Consider the following 18,785-nt stretch of genomic DNA (forward strand, 5'->3'; position numbering starts at 1 on the left):
AGCGTACTTTACATCTGACCTGGCATATAAAATGTCCTCTGTTTCTGCCAGTCGCAGAATGATATTGCAACTCTCGTTGTTTGCAAGTAGCGATGCAAATCACGATAATATCGGAGTATCGATGTAAACCAGATTCCACGAGATATTTTTCTATCTGTGCCACGTTGCGCAGAATATCTCTCCCTCTTCTCCACGCGATCGAATATAATATTATTGGGTTGGCCAAAAAGTAATTGCGTTTTTTTCCAATAGATGGACATACATGTCTTCTTGAAACGTAACTAACTTCATTCTAAACCGCAAAATCATTATGTAAGTTAACAACTCACGGTTCAAGCTTGTTTTAGAAAAAGAAAGTACACGATTTCGTTAACAATGTTTGTTTGCCGTCGATTTCAAAATGGAAAATCAAAAAGAACATTTTCGTCATATTTTGTTTTATTACTTCCGAAAAGGGAAAAACGCTGTGCAAGCTCATAAAAAGTTATGTCATGTATATGGCGAAGATGCTTTAAAACTGCGGCAGTGTCAAAATTGGTTTACTAAATTTCGATCTCGAGATTTTAATGTGAAAGATGCACCACGCTCAGGAAGGCCAATCGAAATTGATGATGACAAAATAAGGGCACCGATCGATTCGAATCGGCGTTTAACGACACGAGAGATTGCTGAGAATCTTGACATATCGAAATCGAGTGTTGAAAACCATTTAAAACGACTTGGATACATTAGTAAGCTCGATATTTTGGTAGCACATGAGCTGAAAGAAATTCATCTCACTAAGCGTATTGACATCTGCGATTCTCTTTTGAAACGTGAGGAAAATGATCGATTTTTGAAACGCATGATAACAGGCGACGAAAAATCGATCGTCTACAACAACGTCAAACGAAAAAGATGGTGGAGCAAGCGTGATGAACCTGCTGAAAGCACTTGAAAAGCAGATATTCACCAAAGAAAGATTATGCTGTCAGTCTGGTGGGACTGTGTATTTTGAGCTGCTTGCAAGGAATCAAACCATTCATTCAGACGTATACTGTCGTCAACTGGATAAATTAAATGATGCCATCAAACAGAAACGTCCAGAATTAGTGAATCGCAAAGGTGTTGTGTTTCACCACGATAACGCTAGACCACGTACAAGTTTGGTCACTCGTGAAAAATTGTTGCAGCTTGGATGGGATGTGTTACCATGGTGTTACCACATCCACCATATTCGCCAGACCTGGCGCCATCAGATTACCATTCGTTTCGTTCTTTGCAAAACGCCTTGAATGGTAAAACCTTTACTGCTGATGAGGATATGAAATCGTTCTTGGAATTGTTTTTGCTGAAAAAGATAAGAACTTTTTTGAGCGCGGAATCATGAAGTTGCCTGAAAAATGGCAAAAGATAATCAAACAAAATGGACAATATATTGTTTAATAAAGTTTTTGTTTCCCATGAAAAATTCGCCTTTTATTTATATAAAAAAAACGCAATTACTTTTTGGCCAACCCAATATTTCCCAAAATATAAACTACCGCGAATAATAAAATAACATATTTCTATCAGGGGAGGAGATGCCCAATAAAAATCCCAATAAAAGAATAAAGAATACCGCAGAGGCAAGTCGCCAGTTCGGGCAAGAGTAATGCATTTTATTTTAATCGGCTGTCCGTTCGTCCATTAAAGGCCCATTAAAGGACCCATTAAGTGACTTTTCGACTTCTTTGTGCGCGAATGATTAAGACGCTTTTCGCAATCGACGTAAGAGCATTAATAATATACCCCGAGGCTCTCTCGCATCAAGACACGTCAAGATGCATTACACGCGCGCGTGTTTCGTTCGCGAAAGGGGATGTCACGGCGTTTATCGCGTGTATTGTCACGAATGAAGGATCTTTAGCCACCAGGTAAGATTTCAATACGAGCGCGGCTCGTTATTGCAGGCTCGCGCCTGCAAAAGCCGCAAAAGGAGCGCGCATAATCGCGCTAACCGGACATCGATCCAAGAGAACGACCCGCTCGCGCAACCGTGAAACGCCGCGCGTGTCGATCAAGATCGTGAGAGGATCGATCTTCTGAACGCGGCATCACGACGCTTTTTCCTTTTTATACGCGTCGGAGAGATCGTAACGCTCAAAACGATCGTATTTCCGAAAAAAATCACTGATCGTTACGATCTCTCGTAATCTCGCGTTAACAAGACAAGCAGACTTCTTTTTCAAGAAGTCCATCTTCAAGAGAGCACGCGGATCATTCACAATGACATAATTAAGGGTGATCTTCCTCTTTCTCTCTTTCTTTCTCGAGCAGGACGATTTTCCATGGATCGTCGTCCAGTCATCCGCGACTGCAACTGTGCAGGCGCGCCTGATTTATGGATCCATGAATAGATCACGATCTTGCTCCATAACCCATAATAACGCGGATGCTCCGCGATTGATTTTGCAGCCGAGCAGGTGCACGCGGAGAGAAGAGCTGTGATTCTTTCTTTTTTTTTTCGTCGGAAGTACAGAGAGCTTTTCTTCGGTTCCAAGCGTGTGTTTCGGCGCTTACGCAACGCACGCTACTCTTCTATCTTATAATATTATCGCCGACGAGTCGGCCGATCGTTCGGTCCCGGATAATTGGGCTCTTATGTAATGATCGCAGCAGAGAGTTCGGTATTAATCCGCGGAAGATCGCATGTAGTGATCTCCTCGGCGACCGGCTGGCGGCTGAAAACCATACAAACCATAGACGACACATTTTTCTTGTATTCCTAAACGTCTCATCAGCTCGCATGCGTTTAAGGAACATCAGCCGAGCTTGGAACCGTCTCTGACCGTGTCGGCACTGAAACAAAAATCTGGTTGCATTAATTAGAAATCTGGTAGGTTCAACCAGTTTGTCTGTTGGAAAATGGACGAATCAGAATTCCTTTAGGAATTACCAGATGAGCATGGGTAATTCCTTCCTGTTAAATTTACCAGATTTTCTTGATAATAATACTAAACGTATTTAGTTAAATTAACATGACTGTTTAGTGAAAAGAAACGTTTTTCTGTTTCGTTACCGTGAGTTTTCTTGGATTGCTGTAAATGAAATATCACGTTGATATTTATACAGGATGTCCCGTAATAATCGCCTAACCTCTCGCATGCCAATAGAGCAGATCGAGATGAACAGAAAAGTCCCGTATCATTTTGCGATATTCGCAATAATAATCGAAATATTGCATATTAAAGTCAAGCGAATCCAGAGCGCGCGGAGGCGAGTGCCGAGCCGCTCGAGGTATAGGATTATTATTGCGAATGTCGCAAAATGGTATGGGACTTTTCTCTTCGTCTCGATCTGCTCTATTGGCATACGAGAGGTTAGGCGATTATTACGGGACACCCTGTATAAAAAAATATAAAAGGAGAACACGTTTTTTCATCCGCCATCACTTCACCAGCCACTTCACAGCCATTGCACTAACTAATTTCATTTCACTACAGGAGGAAAACGTGCCGTCCGTGCCGATCCGTTTCCCGAACATGCATCAACACGCACGACACGAAACAATAGAATGCTGCTGGAGTGCCCTGCGATTAACCAGAATTCTGATTGCATCTTCGTTCGTTCTTATGTCTAGTGTAATATAACTAGAAGTTTTATAGATCCAACTGGAAAATACTAACCAAATTCTTACAGTACAGTCTATCAAACGTTCTAGTTATAAAATATCCAGTCCTATCGTGATAACTAGAAATTCTTGGTTAGTTTAACCAAAATGCATTCTATCAGATACGTCTTGTTGATACAATCAAATCACTTTTCTCAGTGGGAGAGCTCGTAAAAGCTTCATAACTTCCTGCTGATCCGGGGAAGGGGTGAAACAGAATCATCAACAGAAATCCAGATCATCGGCGGCCGACCGAACCTCCGGTCAGTTTCCGGCTGATCGATCTGAAACGCGGAAACCCGGGCGTAATTAGAGCTCGATCTGATGTAACGGCGAGGCGCGTAATCGCCTAACTAGAGATCACCAACGGAACCGCTTTGATCAGACTGCCAGCTGACGCGGAATAGCTCGTTTCACACGCGTGCTATTGATTCATGAGCGCGCGCATGGATCAATAGCTCTTTGAAATAACAATGCGCCTATACTCTTTTCGGAAAATGTTTGGAAAATTCTAACGTAACAAGGTCTCAACAATTCTTTTGAATTTTCCTGCTGAAAGAATCATTTTCTCTCTCTGTCTCGTTGGATCGTAGAAAGAAGTGAGAAGCTCGTGACTCTCCACGGAAGGGAATAAACTCGCACGATCGTACGATCGAGCCGCGTTGGATCGGTTTTAGAAAGTTCAGGATGCGCTCGCGAGGCGTCCATCCATCCTCCCGCTCCTCTCGCGATCAATGCGCAATCCGACTCTGTCTTAATCCGAGCTGTCACGGCCAGAATGGCCGCGTGTCCCGATAAAATTGCCGCGTGAAAGAGGACATTGTCTCGTGGCGCTCGTTTATGTAATCGACGAATTATTGTCGTCGCTATTTGGAGTCTGATCCGCGCCGGCGATACCGTCGACGGGCTCGACTCGCGACCCGAGTCGGATAATGAGAATGCCGCGCGTTCTCCAGCGTGATTTTAACGACCGAAGCGATGTTGTTGGAAGGATCGATCGATCCACGAAGACGTCGCGTCAATTAGGACGCGAATTAGCATATGAATCTGGTATTAAAAGACCTCGTGAAAGCAACGATGCCGCGCGATGCATCTCAAGCATGCGAGGTCGACGTGAAATTGTTTCGATACCTTGTGATGTTCAATAATAATGATCTCTTCATTTCTCGGTTGGCAAACAATGAAACCTCGTTCTTTTCCCGATTGCGCCAATAATTGCGCCAATTGACGCGCAACGATTAAAGTGGCAGAAATATCCATCGGCACACTCGCCAATGAAGAAAACATATTTCTGAATTTTTATAGTGCATTGAGATCATTCGAAAATCTAGTAATTAAAATTGAAATAAGACGTGCGCCTGAAACAGGCGCTTGCGTGCCATAGATATGTATCGCCGAAGAGTACATCGACATGGAAAGCCTGCTCGAGCTCAAAGGATGTAAAAACGCGATGCGTATATGCAGTCTAGTAATTAGAGATTAAAAAGAAAGTAAATTGCTTGAGCGATTTGCTCACATGCATAGACGCACACGGCGTCAGCCCGACATTTCTACGAGCTCCTCGGCACATCGAGAAATCGGAGGAAGAATAATTTATTCTGATCGTGACATTCCGCAGGCAGCACGGGTCGTCTGGTTTCTCGAGGTGTGTCATCTCAACAGTACACGATTTAGGAGAACATTATATTATACAATCCAACAAGCGCAATGTAACACGTGTTGGCGTTGCGGCGAACGCCAAGATTAATTAAACGCGAAACTGCAATCGCTGGCAGACAATCGCGTCGAATCGCGACTCGATCCGTGCGTTTTCTTCTCCTGCGTGTGACTCTTCTTATTATTCAGTTATTCACGCGAAAGATGCTCGCCAAAATTTTGTCTGACCGCATCCGAAATCGAGCGTTTGCTTTTGCGTAGAAGGAAGATACTTCGACGATCTTTCCTAAAGCGCGGCCTTGAATTCTCCGCTTGCGGTGAGGAAGATCATGATGATCATCATGATTCGCGATCTTAATGTATGCGGAACGCGACGTCGCGGACGATTTCGAATTCGCTTTCCTCCGAGTAAAATTAGAGCCGGCTGCGAGTCGACGACTGCTAATTAGAGACGAGAAAACGACCGGCTTCCTGGCTTCTTGACTAACCGGCAAACGTCGACGCTCGTGCTCCTTGTCGTTGACTTTCCACGCGCGGCAAACTGATTCCTCTCTCTCTCTTTCTCTCGAGATCGTCATCTGTGAATCTTGCCCAATAATCAAATATTAGATGCAAAAGTTGTATTTTTTCACCGTCTAGTGTTATATTATATTATTTTAGATGTATGCAGAAACTTTTAGTCTTTTTTCCAGCGCTTTGATATTATTATTTAAACTTTATATAAATTCTCGCTTTTTTACATTTCTGAAGAGTTGGCATCTTTACCGGAGAAATGATAAAAAATCATTAAAAATCATTAAAAAATGAGGACAAATATTTTGACTGAATTATGTTGCATATATTATGTACCTAAATAAAAATTTGCAAAAAATGACTAAAACTTTTGCATACACCTAATACCAAATGCAGATTCGAGATGTAATTAAAACAACACGAGAATAAGAGCACGCGAGTCAAAAATCAATTGCGGATCGGCTGAAGGCGTGGCCGGCGCCGATCATCTTTGATGCGCATACTGGCATGTGTATCGCGCGATATACGGGAATCGGGGAAAGTCGTTTGCCGGTGGATGTGCTGGTTTTACGTAAGGTGAAAATCGCCTTTTAAGAACGTGGCGGAGCGCGAGAGACGCGGCAGGAAAGCCGTGCACCGAAAACCACCACCGGAAGTGCAGCACGCAGCATAACAGGGTACTCGCAAATTGTTCATGTATAAATAATTTCCCTGCAATTTATCGTCGCAAGAGACGGTTAAAGCAATTTTAAACAAATACTCCAAGCGAAGAAGGGATGGCTTGCCATTCGCGGTTCGCAAAAGTTTATAGTGCATAATGCATAATGATAATAATAACAATGCCGCGAGCGGTATTTAAAATCGTATATGCGAATCTTAACGTAACTACCCAGTAAGCAAAATGTGTGCAATCTGCCGGCAGATTGGCAACAGATTACTGCAGAAGTTGATAGCAAATTGGCATCCGTTATGTCCGCGTTAGGATAGTGATCTGCCAGCAGAGCCTGCTAACAGACTCTGACGGCAGATTGGCGGCAGAAACCGAGCAGAATCTGTTAACATTTGACGGCAGATTGACAGCAGGAACCGAACAGAATCTGCAGCTTCTGGCCATTCATATTTACGATATATTAAAGCATGTGTTTACTTTTAACACACTATAAATTGTTAAAAGAACGCATTTGTTTGTTTGTTAAATTAAAGTACATTTGGCTTGATGTATCTTTCTGACAGTTCGTTGCATAATCTCTCTCTTATTGTTAATTTATTTTAATCTGAAGTCCGAATTTCGCTTTCGAACTTCAGATTGCTTGTGGCGTGCGTGAACTACATGGACGCTGTCCATGGGAGCCTCTGTGCCGCAAGTACAAAAATTTTCAGAAAAATTAATATTATCATGCCAAGGCGCGTATATTAACTTATATAACTGTTAGGCTAAATCTTAACATCGAGTAAGAACTCGACGCGTGCACCGCATAGCGGTGCGGAGCGAAAACACATATTCATAGCCGTGTAAATTTGAATACTGTCAAAAGCTGCGGATCCTGTTCGGTTTCTGCTGCCAATCTGCCGTTAGATTCCGCGCGCGCAGATCTTGCTCGGTTTCTGCTGCCAATCTGCCGTTAGCTTCCGCGTGCGCAAATCTTGCTCGGTTTCTGTCGACAACCCGACTTCGAGCCATGTTTGCAGATTCTGCTCGGTTTCTGCCGCCAATCTGTTCTTAGATTTTGTGAGCAAGCTCTGTTACATTTCTGGCACCAATTTGTCGAATTAATCGTTAATAACAACTTCTGGTATCAAATTTGTTGTCTTTTGGCTGGCAATAGTTGATAGCACCCAGTAAGCAAAATGTGTGCAATCTGCCGGCAGATTGGCAACAGATTACTGCAGAAGTTGATAGCAAATTGGCATCCGTTATGTCCGCGTTAGGATAGTGATCTGCCAGCAGAGCCTGCTAACAGACTCTGACGGCAGATTGGCGGCAGAAACCGAGCAGAATCTGTTAACATTTGACGGCAGATTGACAGCAGGAACCGAACAGAATCTGCAGCTTCTGGCCATTCATATTTACGATATATTAAAGCATGTGTTTACTTTTAACACACTATAAATTGTTAAAAGAACGCATTTGTTTGTTTGTTAAATTAAAGTACATTTGGCTTGATGTATCTTTCTGACAGTTCGTTGCATAATCTCTCTCTTATTGTTAATTTATTTTAATCTGAAGTCCGAATTTCGCTTTCGAACTTCAGATTGCTTGTGGCGTGCGTGAACTACATGGACGCTGTCCATGGGAGCCTCTGTGCCGCAAGTACAAAAATTTTCAGAAAAATTAATATTATCATGCCAAGGCGCGTATATTAACTTATATAACTGTTAGGCTAAATCTTAACATCGAGTAAGAACTCGACGCGTGCACCGCATAGCGGTGCGGAGCGAAAACACATATTCATAGCCGTGTAAATTTGAATACTGTCAAAAGCTGCGGATCCTGTTCGGTTTCTGCTGCCAATCTGCCGTTAGATTCCGCGCGCGCAGATCTTGCTCGGTTTCTGCTGCCAATCTGCCGTTAGATTCCGCGTGCGCAAATCTTGCTCGGTTTCTGTCGACAATCCGACTTCGAGCCATGTTTGCAGATTCTGCTCGGTTTCTGCCGCCAATCTGTTCTTAGATTTTGTGAGCAAGCTCTGTTACATTTCTGGCACCAATTTGTCGAATTAATCGTTAATAACAACTTCTGGTATCAAATTTGTTGTCTTTTGGCTGGCAATAGTTGATAGCACCCAGTAAGCAAAATGTGTGCAATCTGCCGGCAGATTGGCAACAGATTACTGCAGAAGTTGATAGCAAATTGGCATCCGTTATGTCCGCGTTAGGATAGTGATCTGCCAGCAGAGCCTGCTAACAGACTCTGACAGCAGATTGGCGGCAGAAACCGAGCAGAATCTGTTAACATTTGACGGCAGATTGACAGCAGGAACCGAACAGAATCTGCAGCTTCTGGCCATTCATATTTACGATATATTAAAGCATGTGTTTACTTTTAACACACTATAAATTGTTAAAAGAACGCATTTGTTTGTTTGTTAAATTAAAGTACATTTGGCTTGATGTATCTTTCTGACAGTTCGTTGCATAATCTCTCTCTTATTGTTAATTTATTTTAATCTGAAGTCCGAATTTCGCTTTCGAACTTCAGATTGCTTGTGGCGTGCGTGAACTACATGGACGCTGTCCATGGGAGCCTCTGTGCCGCAAGTACAAAAATTTTCAGAAAAATTAATATTATCATGCCAAGGCGCGTATATTAACTTATATAACTGTTAGGCTAAATCTTAACATCGAGTAAGAACTCGACGCGTGCACCGCATAGCGGTGCGGAGCGAAAACACATATTCATAGCCGTGTAAATTTGAATACTGTCAAAAGCTGCGGATCCTGTTCGGTTTCTGCTGCCAATCTGCCGTTAGATTCCGCGCGCGCAGATCTTGCTCGGTTTCTGCTGCCAATCTGCCGTTAGATTCCGCGTGCGCAAATCTTGCTCGGTTTCTGTCGACAATCCGACTTCGAGCCATGTTTGCAGATTCTGCTCGGTTTCTGCCGCCAATCTGTTCTTAGATTTTGTGAGCAAGCTCTGTTACATTTCTGGCACCAATTTGTCGAATTAATCGTTAATAACAGCTTCTGTATCAAATTTGTTGTCTTTTGGCTGGCAATAGTTGATAGCAGATAGCGTCATCTGCTTTCGGCAGACTTGGCTATCTGGGTAGTTTAATCTTTAATCAGCGTTTACGTTTACGGCATCCTCTCGCGGTCGTTATATTGATTTACGTTCATTTACGTCGCGCGCGAGCGCGCTGCTGGATTACAGGCTCCTTGGATGGATCGTCTCGCCATTTTTCCCAGTTTAACGATCGGGCGGGGCGTTCATAAGTCGGCGAGATCGATAAATCGCGAGTCGATTCCGTCGATCGAGATCCGACGAACTGCGAAGCGAGTAAGCTTGCCCGCTCCGGCGGACATCGCTCCGGGCCCGATTGAATGATCGCGGTGAATCATTCATAACTGCCACTTTGAGCGTGTGTATCGGAAAAGAAGAAAAAGAAGAAGAAGAAGATCCACGCAATACCGCGCGTTATCGATACCGTTTATCGAGCGGCCGAGCGCCACGATTCACTATGATAAATGGGAATCTGATAAATCCGATCGTTCTACCTTACACCGCAATAAAGCGCATTTATGCGCGAGAATACACCACGCAAGAGTACGCTGCAGTTGCACCTTGTGCAACCCGACCTTGAAGCTATCCGAGTTGTACGATTGCCAAATATTGCAGGCTCGTTCGAAACGTTTTATCCAGAGATATTCTCTTCTGCCCTCTTCCCCCTTTTATACCTCCTTTTTAGCTATTAATAGTTGCAACATTGAAAAAATTGGGGTTGTAATTAACTAAAACCTGATTACCACGCTTTGAATCGACGCACATCAAAGACTAATGATCTCGTGATCTTAATGATCTTAGTGACCCCGTAAGCCGCTGATGACCCAAAAATATAATTGCGAGAGTAACAGAGAGAAAGTCGCATTACACAAGAAAAGGAATATTTTAATCGCATGGGAATTTCAAAAAGACATCTAGGAAACCTGAAGAAATGTCTGAATCGAATCGCGCAACTCGGCGAGGTCCGATGCGAGGTCCATGACGATTTTCTCTCGCTTTCTCGTGCAGGAAGGCGTTCCTTTTCTTTTCTTTTCTTTCTTTTCTTCGACGATGTGATTATCGCGCTCGGGAATAAACCGGGTCGCGAAAACCATCGGTGGTTTCTGCGCCATTCTAGGAGACACCGTTATAACGTTTACCTGCGCTGCGACCTGAATTATTTTCGCTGCAACGTGGCCGGCCATTGTTCCGCCGGACTTTCGAGCGTTCCCCCGTATGCACACATGCTATCTTATTGATCATTTATCGCACGCACGCACGCACTCACGCAGGAAATTGGATACGCCGCAAGCAAGTGGAATCAAATTGTTAAATTCGGCGACGCAGCGATTAAATGATACCGGTCAAATCTGAAATATTTTTCACGATTGTTGATACTCTCCATAGTTGGCGAAATGAAGGTATGAAAACCCTGCACTGAGAAACACCGGTTTTATGGTGACAGAGACAGCCATCGTGTACTTGCTGATATTACTTCATTTCATTAATTATTTTTAATTATTTTATAAATTATCTTAATTATTGTATTTATTTTATAAGTTATAATAAATGATATAAGTTAATTACGAGTCAGCAATTAGTCCATCGCGACGAATCTCTAATGGACGAATGAATCCTAATCAGGCAGCAGGGCGAGACAGAGCGTTGTTCGTTCTTACCCAATCGTCTTAGCGGAATTAAAAAAAATTACGAAATCACGATTTAATTGGAATGAAAGAAATTGCGGCGATTGACCGGGATAATTTTTAAATCGCGTTCTTAATTCTTGATCACACGCCGCGCGCTGCCAAGGATTTACGCTCGTTCTCTCGCAGCGAAACAGTCCGTCAAATTGCACTTAATTAGCGGGGCGACAATTAAGTCGCCGCGGTGCCTCGGTGCCTCGATCGATCGATCGATGGGATCAATGCACGCGAGTCCTTAATTATACGGTATGAAAGCGGCACCGCGAGCGATCAGTGGTACGATCGCTGGTGTTCCTCCCTCCTCACGAGGCGCGTCATCGGGGACCTCCGGTCAAATATTGACACATGGTAGGTGTCGTGAGTTCCTCATGAGTCGCTACTGACCATCCGCAAGAGCACACAAAGGCCGGAGAACCGGCGAGACGAGTTTATTTACCTCGCTTGCTCTTTTACGCCTCCGAGCGGTTTAGTAGCAATTAGCGTGGTCCGTCATTGCCCTGTTGAGGCAAATTGTTGCAGCGACATTAGCGTACCAATGCGCCTTTCCAACGTTATATTATGCAGTCGACGTATAGAGCGTTTTCTGGATGTGTCGGAAAAGTTTAGACTGATTACACAGTTCAACAAACAAAAACCACCGGAACGAGATTAGTCGTTTCTTATAGTTTTTTGGATGCCGAACACGAATCCGGTTTCCAAATTGCTCCATCACGTCACAATTTTGAGAAATTTGCAATTAAAGATGCAAAAAAGGGCTATTTTGACGAATTGCATATTATAGCTACAAAATGTGACGTGCTGGAGAAGCTTAATTGCAATGAAAATAAAGTATGTTGTTAGGACTTTCAATCCTCAAAAGGAATTTTTGGTGTCGGTTATGGTTCATAAGATATTTATGGTTAAATATGAGGTGTATTGTTAGAGAAGTTAACTGTGACTTAGGTCATTGACAATTATCTTTCAATTATGTTCCTTTAAACTTAAGTGTTTTTTAAGTCGCTGAATACGAAATATATGTAAAAATCTGGAGAATATTTACATGTTCGTGTCATTGTAAACACAATCTAAGAATAACTCACGGGTTCTCTTCTGTTAGTTCGCGTTTTGTCGCCAAGTGCCATTTATCTAATATAATTAACTTTTAAGCTGTAAAAGCAGACTGCTGCCAAGTTAAGAACATTTATATATACTCTCGGTTCGTGACTTTTAAATGCGAGTATGTATCACAGGGCAACATCTAGCGGCAAGACGCGAACTAAACTGACCCGAGTTATTTGTATCCTCATATACTCCATATATAACCATGGATATCTTATGAACCATAACCGACACCAAAAGTTCCTTTTGAGGATTGAAAGTCTTAACAACATACTTTATTTTCATTGTAATTAAACTTCTCCAGCACGTCACATTTTGTAGCTATAATATAATGAAATTCGTCAAAATAGCCCTTTTTTGTACCTTTAAGTGCAAATTTCTCAAAATTGTGACGTAATGGAGCAATTTGGAAACCGGATTCGTGTTCAGCATCCAAAAAACTATAAGAAACGACTAGTCTCGTTCCGGTGTTCGAAAAAAAGTGATTTTTTGTTGAACAGTGTTATTATTGGAGGTGTATAGATGATTGATAAAATTCAGATGAATCTACTTTTGATTGTGCATGTAGTTTTACGTAGATGTAGGGATTATTAATATTTATGCGACACGTGGCACAAGCGACATTTCCGTGAGGCGAGATGGATATTTGATATTTGCTTTTCCAAGAGCCGTTTCGAAAAGGCTGATTTTAATGATGCCTCTTTGCTTCCAGGCTGAAGAAATCAATCATATCGTAGCCATGAACCTCGCGCTGCATGGATTTCTGCTGCAGGGTAAGTTTTGCAACTCATCGATCGCTTCGACGGCAACACAGGCAAACTGCATTTCACAATGTACACGCGCGAGTAACGAACAGCTAATGTGATGACTGGAAAAGTGTTTCACAAAGCTCAGAAGCTTCTCTTACTTTATTTAATTACACTCTAAACTCTCGTAGAGAGAATAAAATACGGGTCAATAAAATGTTTCGGTAATCCCTCGTTAATTCCCAATCAACGGAAGTTAGCATAAATAATTTGCACATGTTTAAAAGACGAGAAACTACATGTAAGAAAAAGTCTTTTCCCAAGCTAAGGAATGAAAGTTCTTATCCTAAAAATACAAAAAAATACAATAAATAAAACGAATACACTTTCCAACAGCCGCAGGTCGTGAAAAAGAAAGAAAGAAAGAAATTCATCCCAATTCTGTGCCAACTCACCGCGCCACGATTCGTATGCAGGCGACAATCCTCCCCCGGTCATCCTCCGGCAGGATGCATAAAACTCGCATGATCCCGCGATAAAATCAGTCTCCGACGTTTCCGAGGGTTAAACCCGCGCGGCGGGCCAGACCCGGCGAGGACGTCCTCGAGAAACGCCCGTCTCGGCACGGCTCGCTCGCATGCTCGCTCGCTAACTAGGTTTTCGTGCCGGGACCAAGGTGTTTCCTACGTAGACGTAAACAGGCGCGTGGCGATCGGGTACACGGAGTTGCGTACGATTCAGGAATCGCGAATGAGTCGTGCGGCGAGAATCGCGAATGAATTGGCCTCGCGCAATCGGCGAAATCTCGCGCGCGCGCGAGAGAGGAAGAAGGAGAAAGATGCGCGTGCCTAACGACTCGTTAATTCTGCATGCAACAAGTAAATTTCGAAAAAAGAGGTATGCACTTGCGAGTAAATTTGGGAGAAAAATTCCCTCGGCACGGGCGGAGAATGCGGGATATATTTTTAGCCAAGAGACCGCGAGGAATATGAAACTGAGAGGCCATCGGCATTCAAATTGCAGTGATCGCGATTTTATTGGCGTCACATTACTGGACAAAAAAAGACAGACGCAAAATTATTCTTTCAAGGTGCAACATCATACAGTGGAAGGGGGGAGGATACCGTATACTTCTACATTGAACTAACAAGGCAAGGTTTTTAGGTGTTACACTCGGATTTCAAATATTTTTTGCATGCAGGTAGGGAGGTCCCCAAATAGAAGAAAAAAATAAAAGTAGCGGCCCAAATGCATATTTGCGCGCTACGTGCGCAATTTTCGATGTTAGGTTAATTACTCAAAAATGCTATTTCCAATCGAATTCTTTACATTTTTTATTTCACCTAATGCACATTTATATTGCTTTAAATAATATTGTGTGTGTGTGTGCGTGCGCGATGTGCTTCTGTGTGCGTGTGTGTTTAGAAAATACGAGCGTCTAATGTAATCTCGTGCCGCGCGAGCACAGTGCGTATAAAAGGCCCATTGCTCAAAAATGGTATTTGCATCGTAACTTTTTTAATTTTTTACTGCAACTGCTAATGCACACAATTTGGAATAATTGTACATCGCGCAAATCGTAATTTGCTCTTTCTGCGTGATTTATTGTATGCGACTTTAAATAGATTTGATCAGAATCCATAACGAGGACATAAAAGATCTGGTCAAGGGAGGTTTTTAATTCTTTCAGTTTTAATTTTGGTTTTGATTTCTTTCTAAAGCGTTGTGCATTAGGTGAAATAAAAAATGTAAAGAATTCGATTGGAAATAGCATTTTTGAGTAATTAGCCTAACATCGAAAATTGCGCACGTAGCGCGCAAATATGCATTTGGGCCGCTACTTTAATAATTTTTCTTCTATTTGGGGACCTCCCTACCTGCATGCAAAAAATTTTTGAAATCCGAGTGTAACACCTAAAAACCTTTCCTTGTAAGAATATAGTGACGAATAATTTCTGAAGATCGAGGAACGATCGTGGCGTCTGGAAACGTTACGTCAGTATAAGGATGTAGTATATCCGGAATTATAAATGTACAGTAAACTCGCAGGAGAACTACGAAAGAGATCTTTGCGGCAAAGATCGGCGCCGAGGACGAAAGGATGATACCTTCGGCGTAGGCATTCTGTGCAAATCGTACGTAAGCTCGCTGGTCAGACCACCAGCTGAGAGATATAAAATGTAAATCCCCGAGTTCTCACACGTCTCGTGTATCCGCAGGGTGATCAGGCAGAATGCGCGTTGCGCATGGAGTGTAAACGCTCAGCGGCGATTAAGAGAATTTGATAAAAGCCGCAGGACGCGCAGAGCAAGGAATCACGCGAATCTCTTTTCTGACATTTCAAACGAAAACTATCGTTTCCCGCTGAGCTGAGACTTAAAAAGATGCCTGTATTAAGTAAATGAAAGAAGTGAGTTTTGTATAAGTTCTGTGTGAGTGTAAAGATCAAATTACATATACAGGGTGTCCCGGGTTTTAACCGACAAACTGCGGGAGCATATTCTACTAGTGGAAATAAGAAAAGTTTGCTTAGAAATGCTTTGTTACAAAGTTATAAACCAATATTGAAAAGAAATATCAGATAAGTAACAACGGAACATAGTGTAGAATTTGGGAGGTCCAAGATGTTTATGTTACGTGTATTCACATGTATTCATGTTCACTATGTTGAAACGATTCAGTATGATTGTTACTTTCACAACAGTAGCTGTTAGATTTCAATCGTCGTATCAACTAGCAATTACTATCAGAATGCCAAAAGTATTTTCAAATGAGGAATACACCGATATTCATTTCGTGTACGGATTCTGTGACGGAAATGCACGAGCTGCCGTACGAGAGTATCAACGTAGATTTCCCAACAGGAGAGTACCAGATAGTTCTGTGTTTAGTAATACCCATTTGCAATTACGTAATTTGGGTTCATTTCGACCTATGAATGAATATGATGATGTTCGTTCAGCTCTAAGACACCGACGACGCTCGGAAAGAATCTTAAATCTTCGCCAAAACAGCTGGATACAGTTAGACGGTTGTCCATCGCACTATGCTAGACAAGTTAGAAACTGGTTAGATGAACATTACGCTCATAGGTGGATTGGTCGAGGAGGACCGGTTTTCTGGCCTCCAAGATCGCCCGATTTAACGCCTCTTGATTTTTATTTATGGGCAACTTTAAAAAATAAAGTTTACAGTACAGAAGTCTCGCTTGAAGATTTAAAGCAACGAATTACTAATTCAGTTACTGAGATGCAACAAAATTTTCAGGAATGTTGTACCGTAACAAATTCTGTACTACGTCGATGTCTAGCTTGTATCGATGTGCAAGGACAACATTTTGAAATGCGTCACTAAATCATTGCGTAGATAATTTTTATTTTTGTGAAAAAATCCGTTGTTACATATCTCATATTTCTTTTCAATATTGGTTCATAACTTTGTAATAAAGCGTTTCTAAGCAAACTCGATATAAGAATTTTTTCTTATTTCCACTAGTAGAATATGCTCCCGCAGTTTGTCGGTTAAAACCCGGGACACCCTGTATATATATATATATATATCTATATCTATATAATATAATAAGAAAAAATTCTTATATCGAGTTTGCTTAGAAATGCTTTATTACAAAGTTATAAACCAATATTGAAAAGAAATATGAGATAAGTAACAACGGAACATAGTGCAGAATTTGGAAGGTCGAAGATGTTTATGTTACGTGTATTCACATGTATTCATGTTCACTATGTTGAAACGATTCAGTATGATTGTTACTTCCACAACAGTAGCTGTTAGATTTCAATCGTCGTGTCAACTAGCAATTACTATCAGAATGCCAAAAGTGTTTTCAAATGAGGAATACACCGATATTCATTTCGTGTACGGATTCTGTGACGGAAATGCACGAGCTGCCGTACGAGAGTATCAACGTAGATTTCCCAACAGGAGAGTACCAGATAGTTCTGTGTTTAGTAATACCCATTTGCAATTACGTAATTTGGGTTCATTTCGACCTATGAATGAATATGATGATGTTCGTTCAGCTCTAAGACACCGACGACGCTCGGAAAGAATCTTAAATCTTCGCCAAAACAGCTGGATACAGTTAGACGGTTGTCCATCGCACTATGCTAGACAAGTTAGAAACTGGTTAGATGAACATTACGCTCATAGGTGGATCGGTCGAGGAGGACCGGTTTTCTGGCCTCCAAGATCGCCCGATTTAACGCCTCTTGATTTTTATTTATGGGGAACTTTAAACAATAAAGTTTACAGTACAGAAGTAATCTCGCTTGAAGATTTAAAGCAACGAATTACTAATTCAGTTACTGAGATGCAACAAAATTTTCAGGAATGTCGTACCGTAACAAATTCTGTACTACGTCGATGTCTAGCTTGTATCGATGTGCAAGGACAACATTTTGAAATGCGTCACTAAATCATTGCGTAGATAATTTTTATTTTTGTGAAAAAATCCGTTGTTACTTATCTCATATTTCTTTTCAATATTGGTTCATAACTTTGTAATAAAGCGTTTCTAAGCAAACTCGATATAAGAATTTTTTCTTATTTCCACTAGTAGAATATGCTCCCGCAGTTTGTCGGTTAAAACCCGGGACACCCTGTATATAGTTTCTGATTTCTAATAAATACTGCGAATTATTCTATAATTTATCAATTATTATCTTTCGTCGAGTTTCCTCAATTCAATTCGTTATATGCAGCCATTTTGGTTCTCCGGCCGTTGCAATAGACTTGCATGCAGCTTCGATGGTAGATAAACAAATGGCAGCATCTCAGACGCCCACATTTCGCGCTAAATGTGGGACGGCGAATGTTAAACGTGCCGTGTAACAATAATCGGATACATCTGCGCGAATCTCTACGTTCCGTACAGAAAAAAAAGAAAGTACCGTCCATTGAAGCCGACGAACGGACGGAATGCGGCCTCGTGGGACATCTACGCGGGCAGAAATATATATGTATGCATCGCAGTCGAGACACGTGGGACGACGTTGGACGAGCATCGTCCACTCGTTTGCACATCTCGTTGCAGCGTGCCCGCCTGCAGGAAATTTTTCCTTGACGGTTTACGAGCTTCCGTCCATCAAGGCTGCCCTCGACGTGCTCTCGGAGCTACTGTCGATACCGTAGCCATTTCTCTGGAATTTATTCAATTCTGATTTCAACCCTGAATTGTCGAATAAAAATATCCAGGTGGAGTCCAGAGAGATGCGGAGGAGGACCTAATTTTGTCTTTTGCTGTCATTGCCGCGCATTGTTACGCACTTTTTGAGCATGTGATAAAGTATTCAAAAAACAGAGTAGGATTTTTATGGACGCCAGAATTTGCATCAAGTTGCAGACAACGTAGTGATCAGATTATTATTTTTATTTTTTGTCTCGTATCATCGCGACGAGATTTTGTCGCGAGTGGCGAGCAGAGAATAATTCAGCCGAGTTCGTCGAAGCGCTGTATTTCTTTTTTTCGGTCATCAATAATCTCCCTTCCCCTGATCGAATTTATCCATTTACAACGAATTCCGGGTGGTGCTTATTATTTTTTGTTTTTTTTTCTTTGCACTTTCTCCTTTCGGCACGTTCGTTCTTGTTACGTCTCGATCGCATTATGTGATAGATCCGCAGAAAAGCCAGCAAAACAGGTCATTATGTAGCCGTGACTTTCGTTCGTTTCCGCTTTAATTAACACGTGCGCGTTCCAGTGCTCTTAATCGCAT

The 18,785-nt window shown here is 42.0% G+C and overlaps 1 protein-coding gene across 1 annotated transcript in view; it reads left to right on the top strand.

Moving 5' to 3' along the window:
- Positions 1 to 18,785, top strand: part of LOC105282702 (serine-rich adhesin for platelets) — a 79,944-nt gene that overhangs the window by 13,195 nt on the left and 47,964 nt on the right. The window contains 1 exon segment of the mRNA XM_011344906.3: positions 13,017 to 13,077. Coding sequence (XP_011343208.2) covers positions 13,044 to 13,077 — 34 coding nt within the window. The 5' untranslated portion in view covers positions 13,017 to 13,043.

This window comes from Ooceraea biroi, chromosome 10, assembly GCF_003672135.1.
Source record: "Ooceraea biroi isolate clonal line C1 chromosome 10, Obir_v5.4, whole genome shotgun sequence".
NCBI classification, from domain to species: domain Eukaryota; kingdom Metazoa; phylum Arthropoda; class Insecta; order Hymenoptera; family Formicidae; genus Ooceraea; species Ooceraea biroi.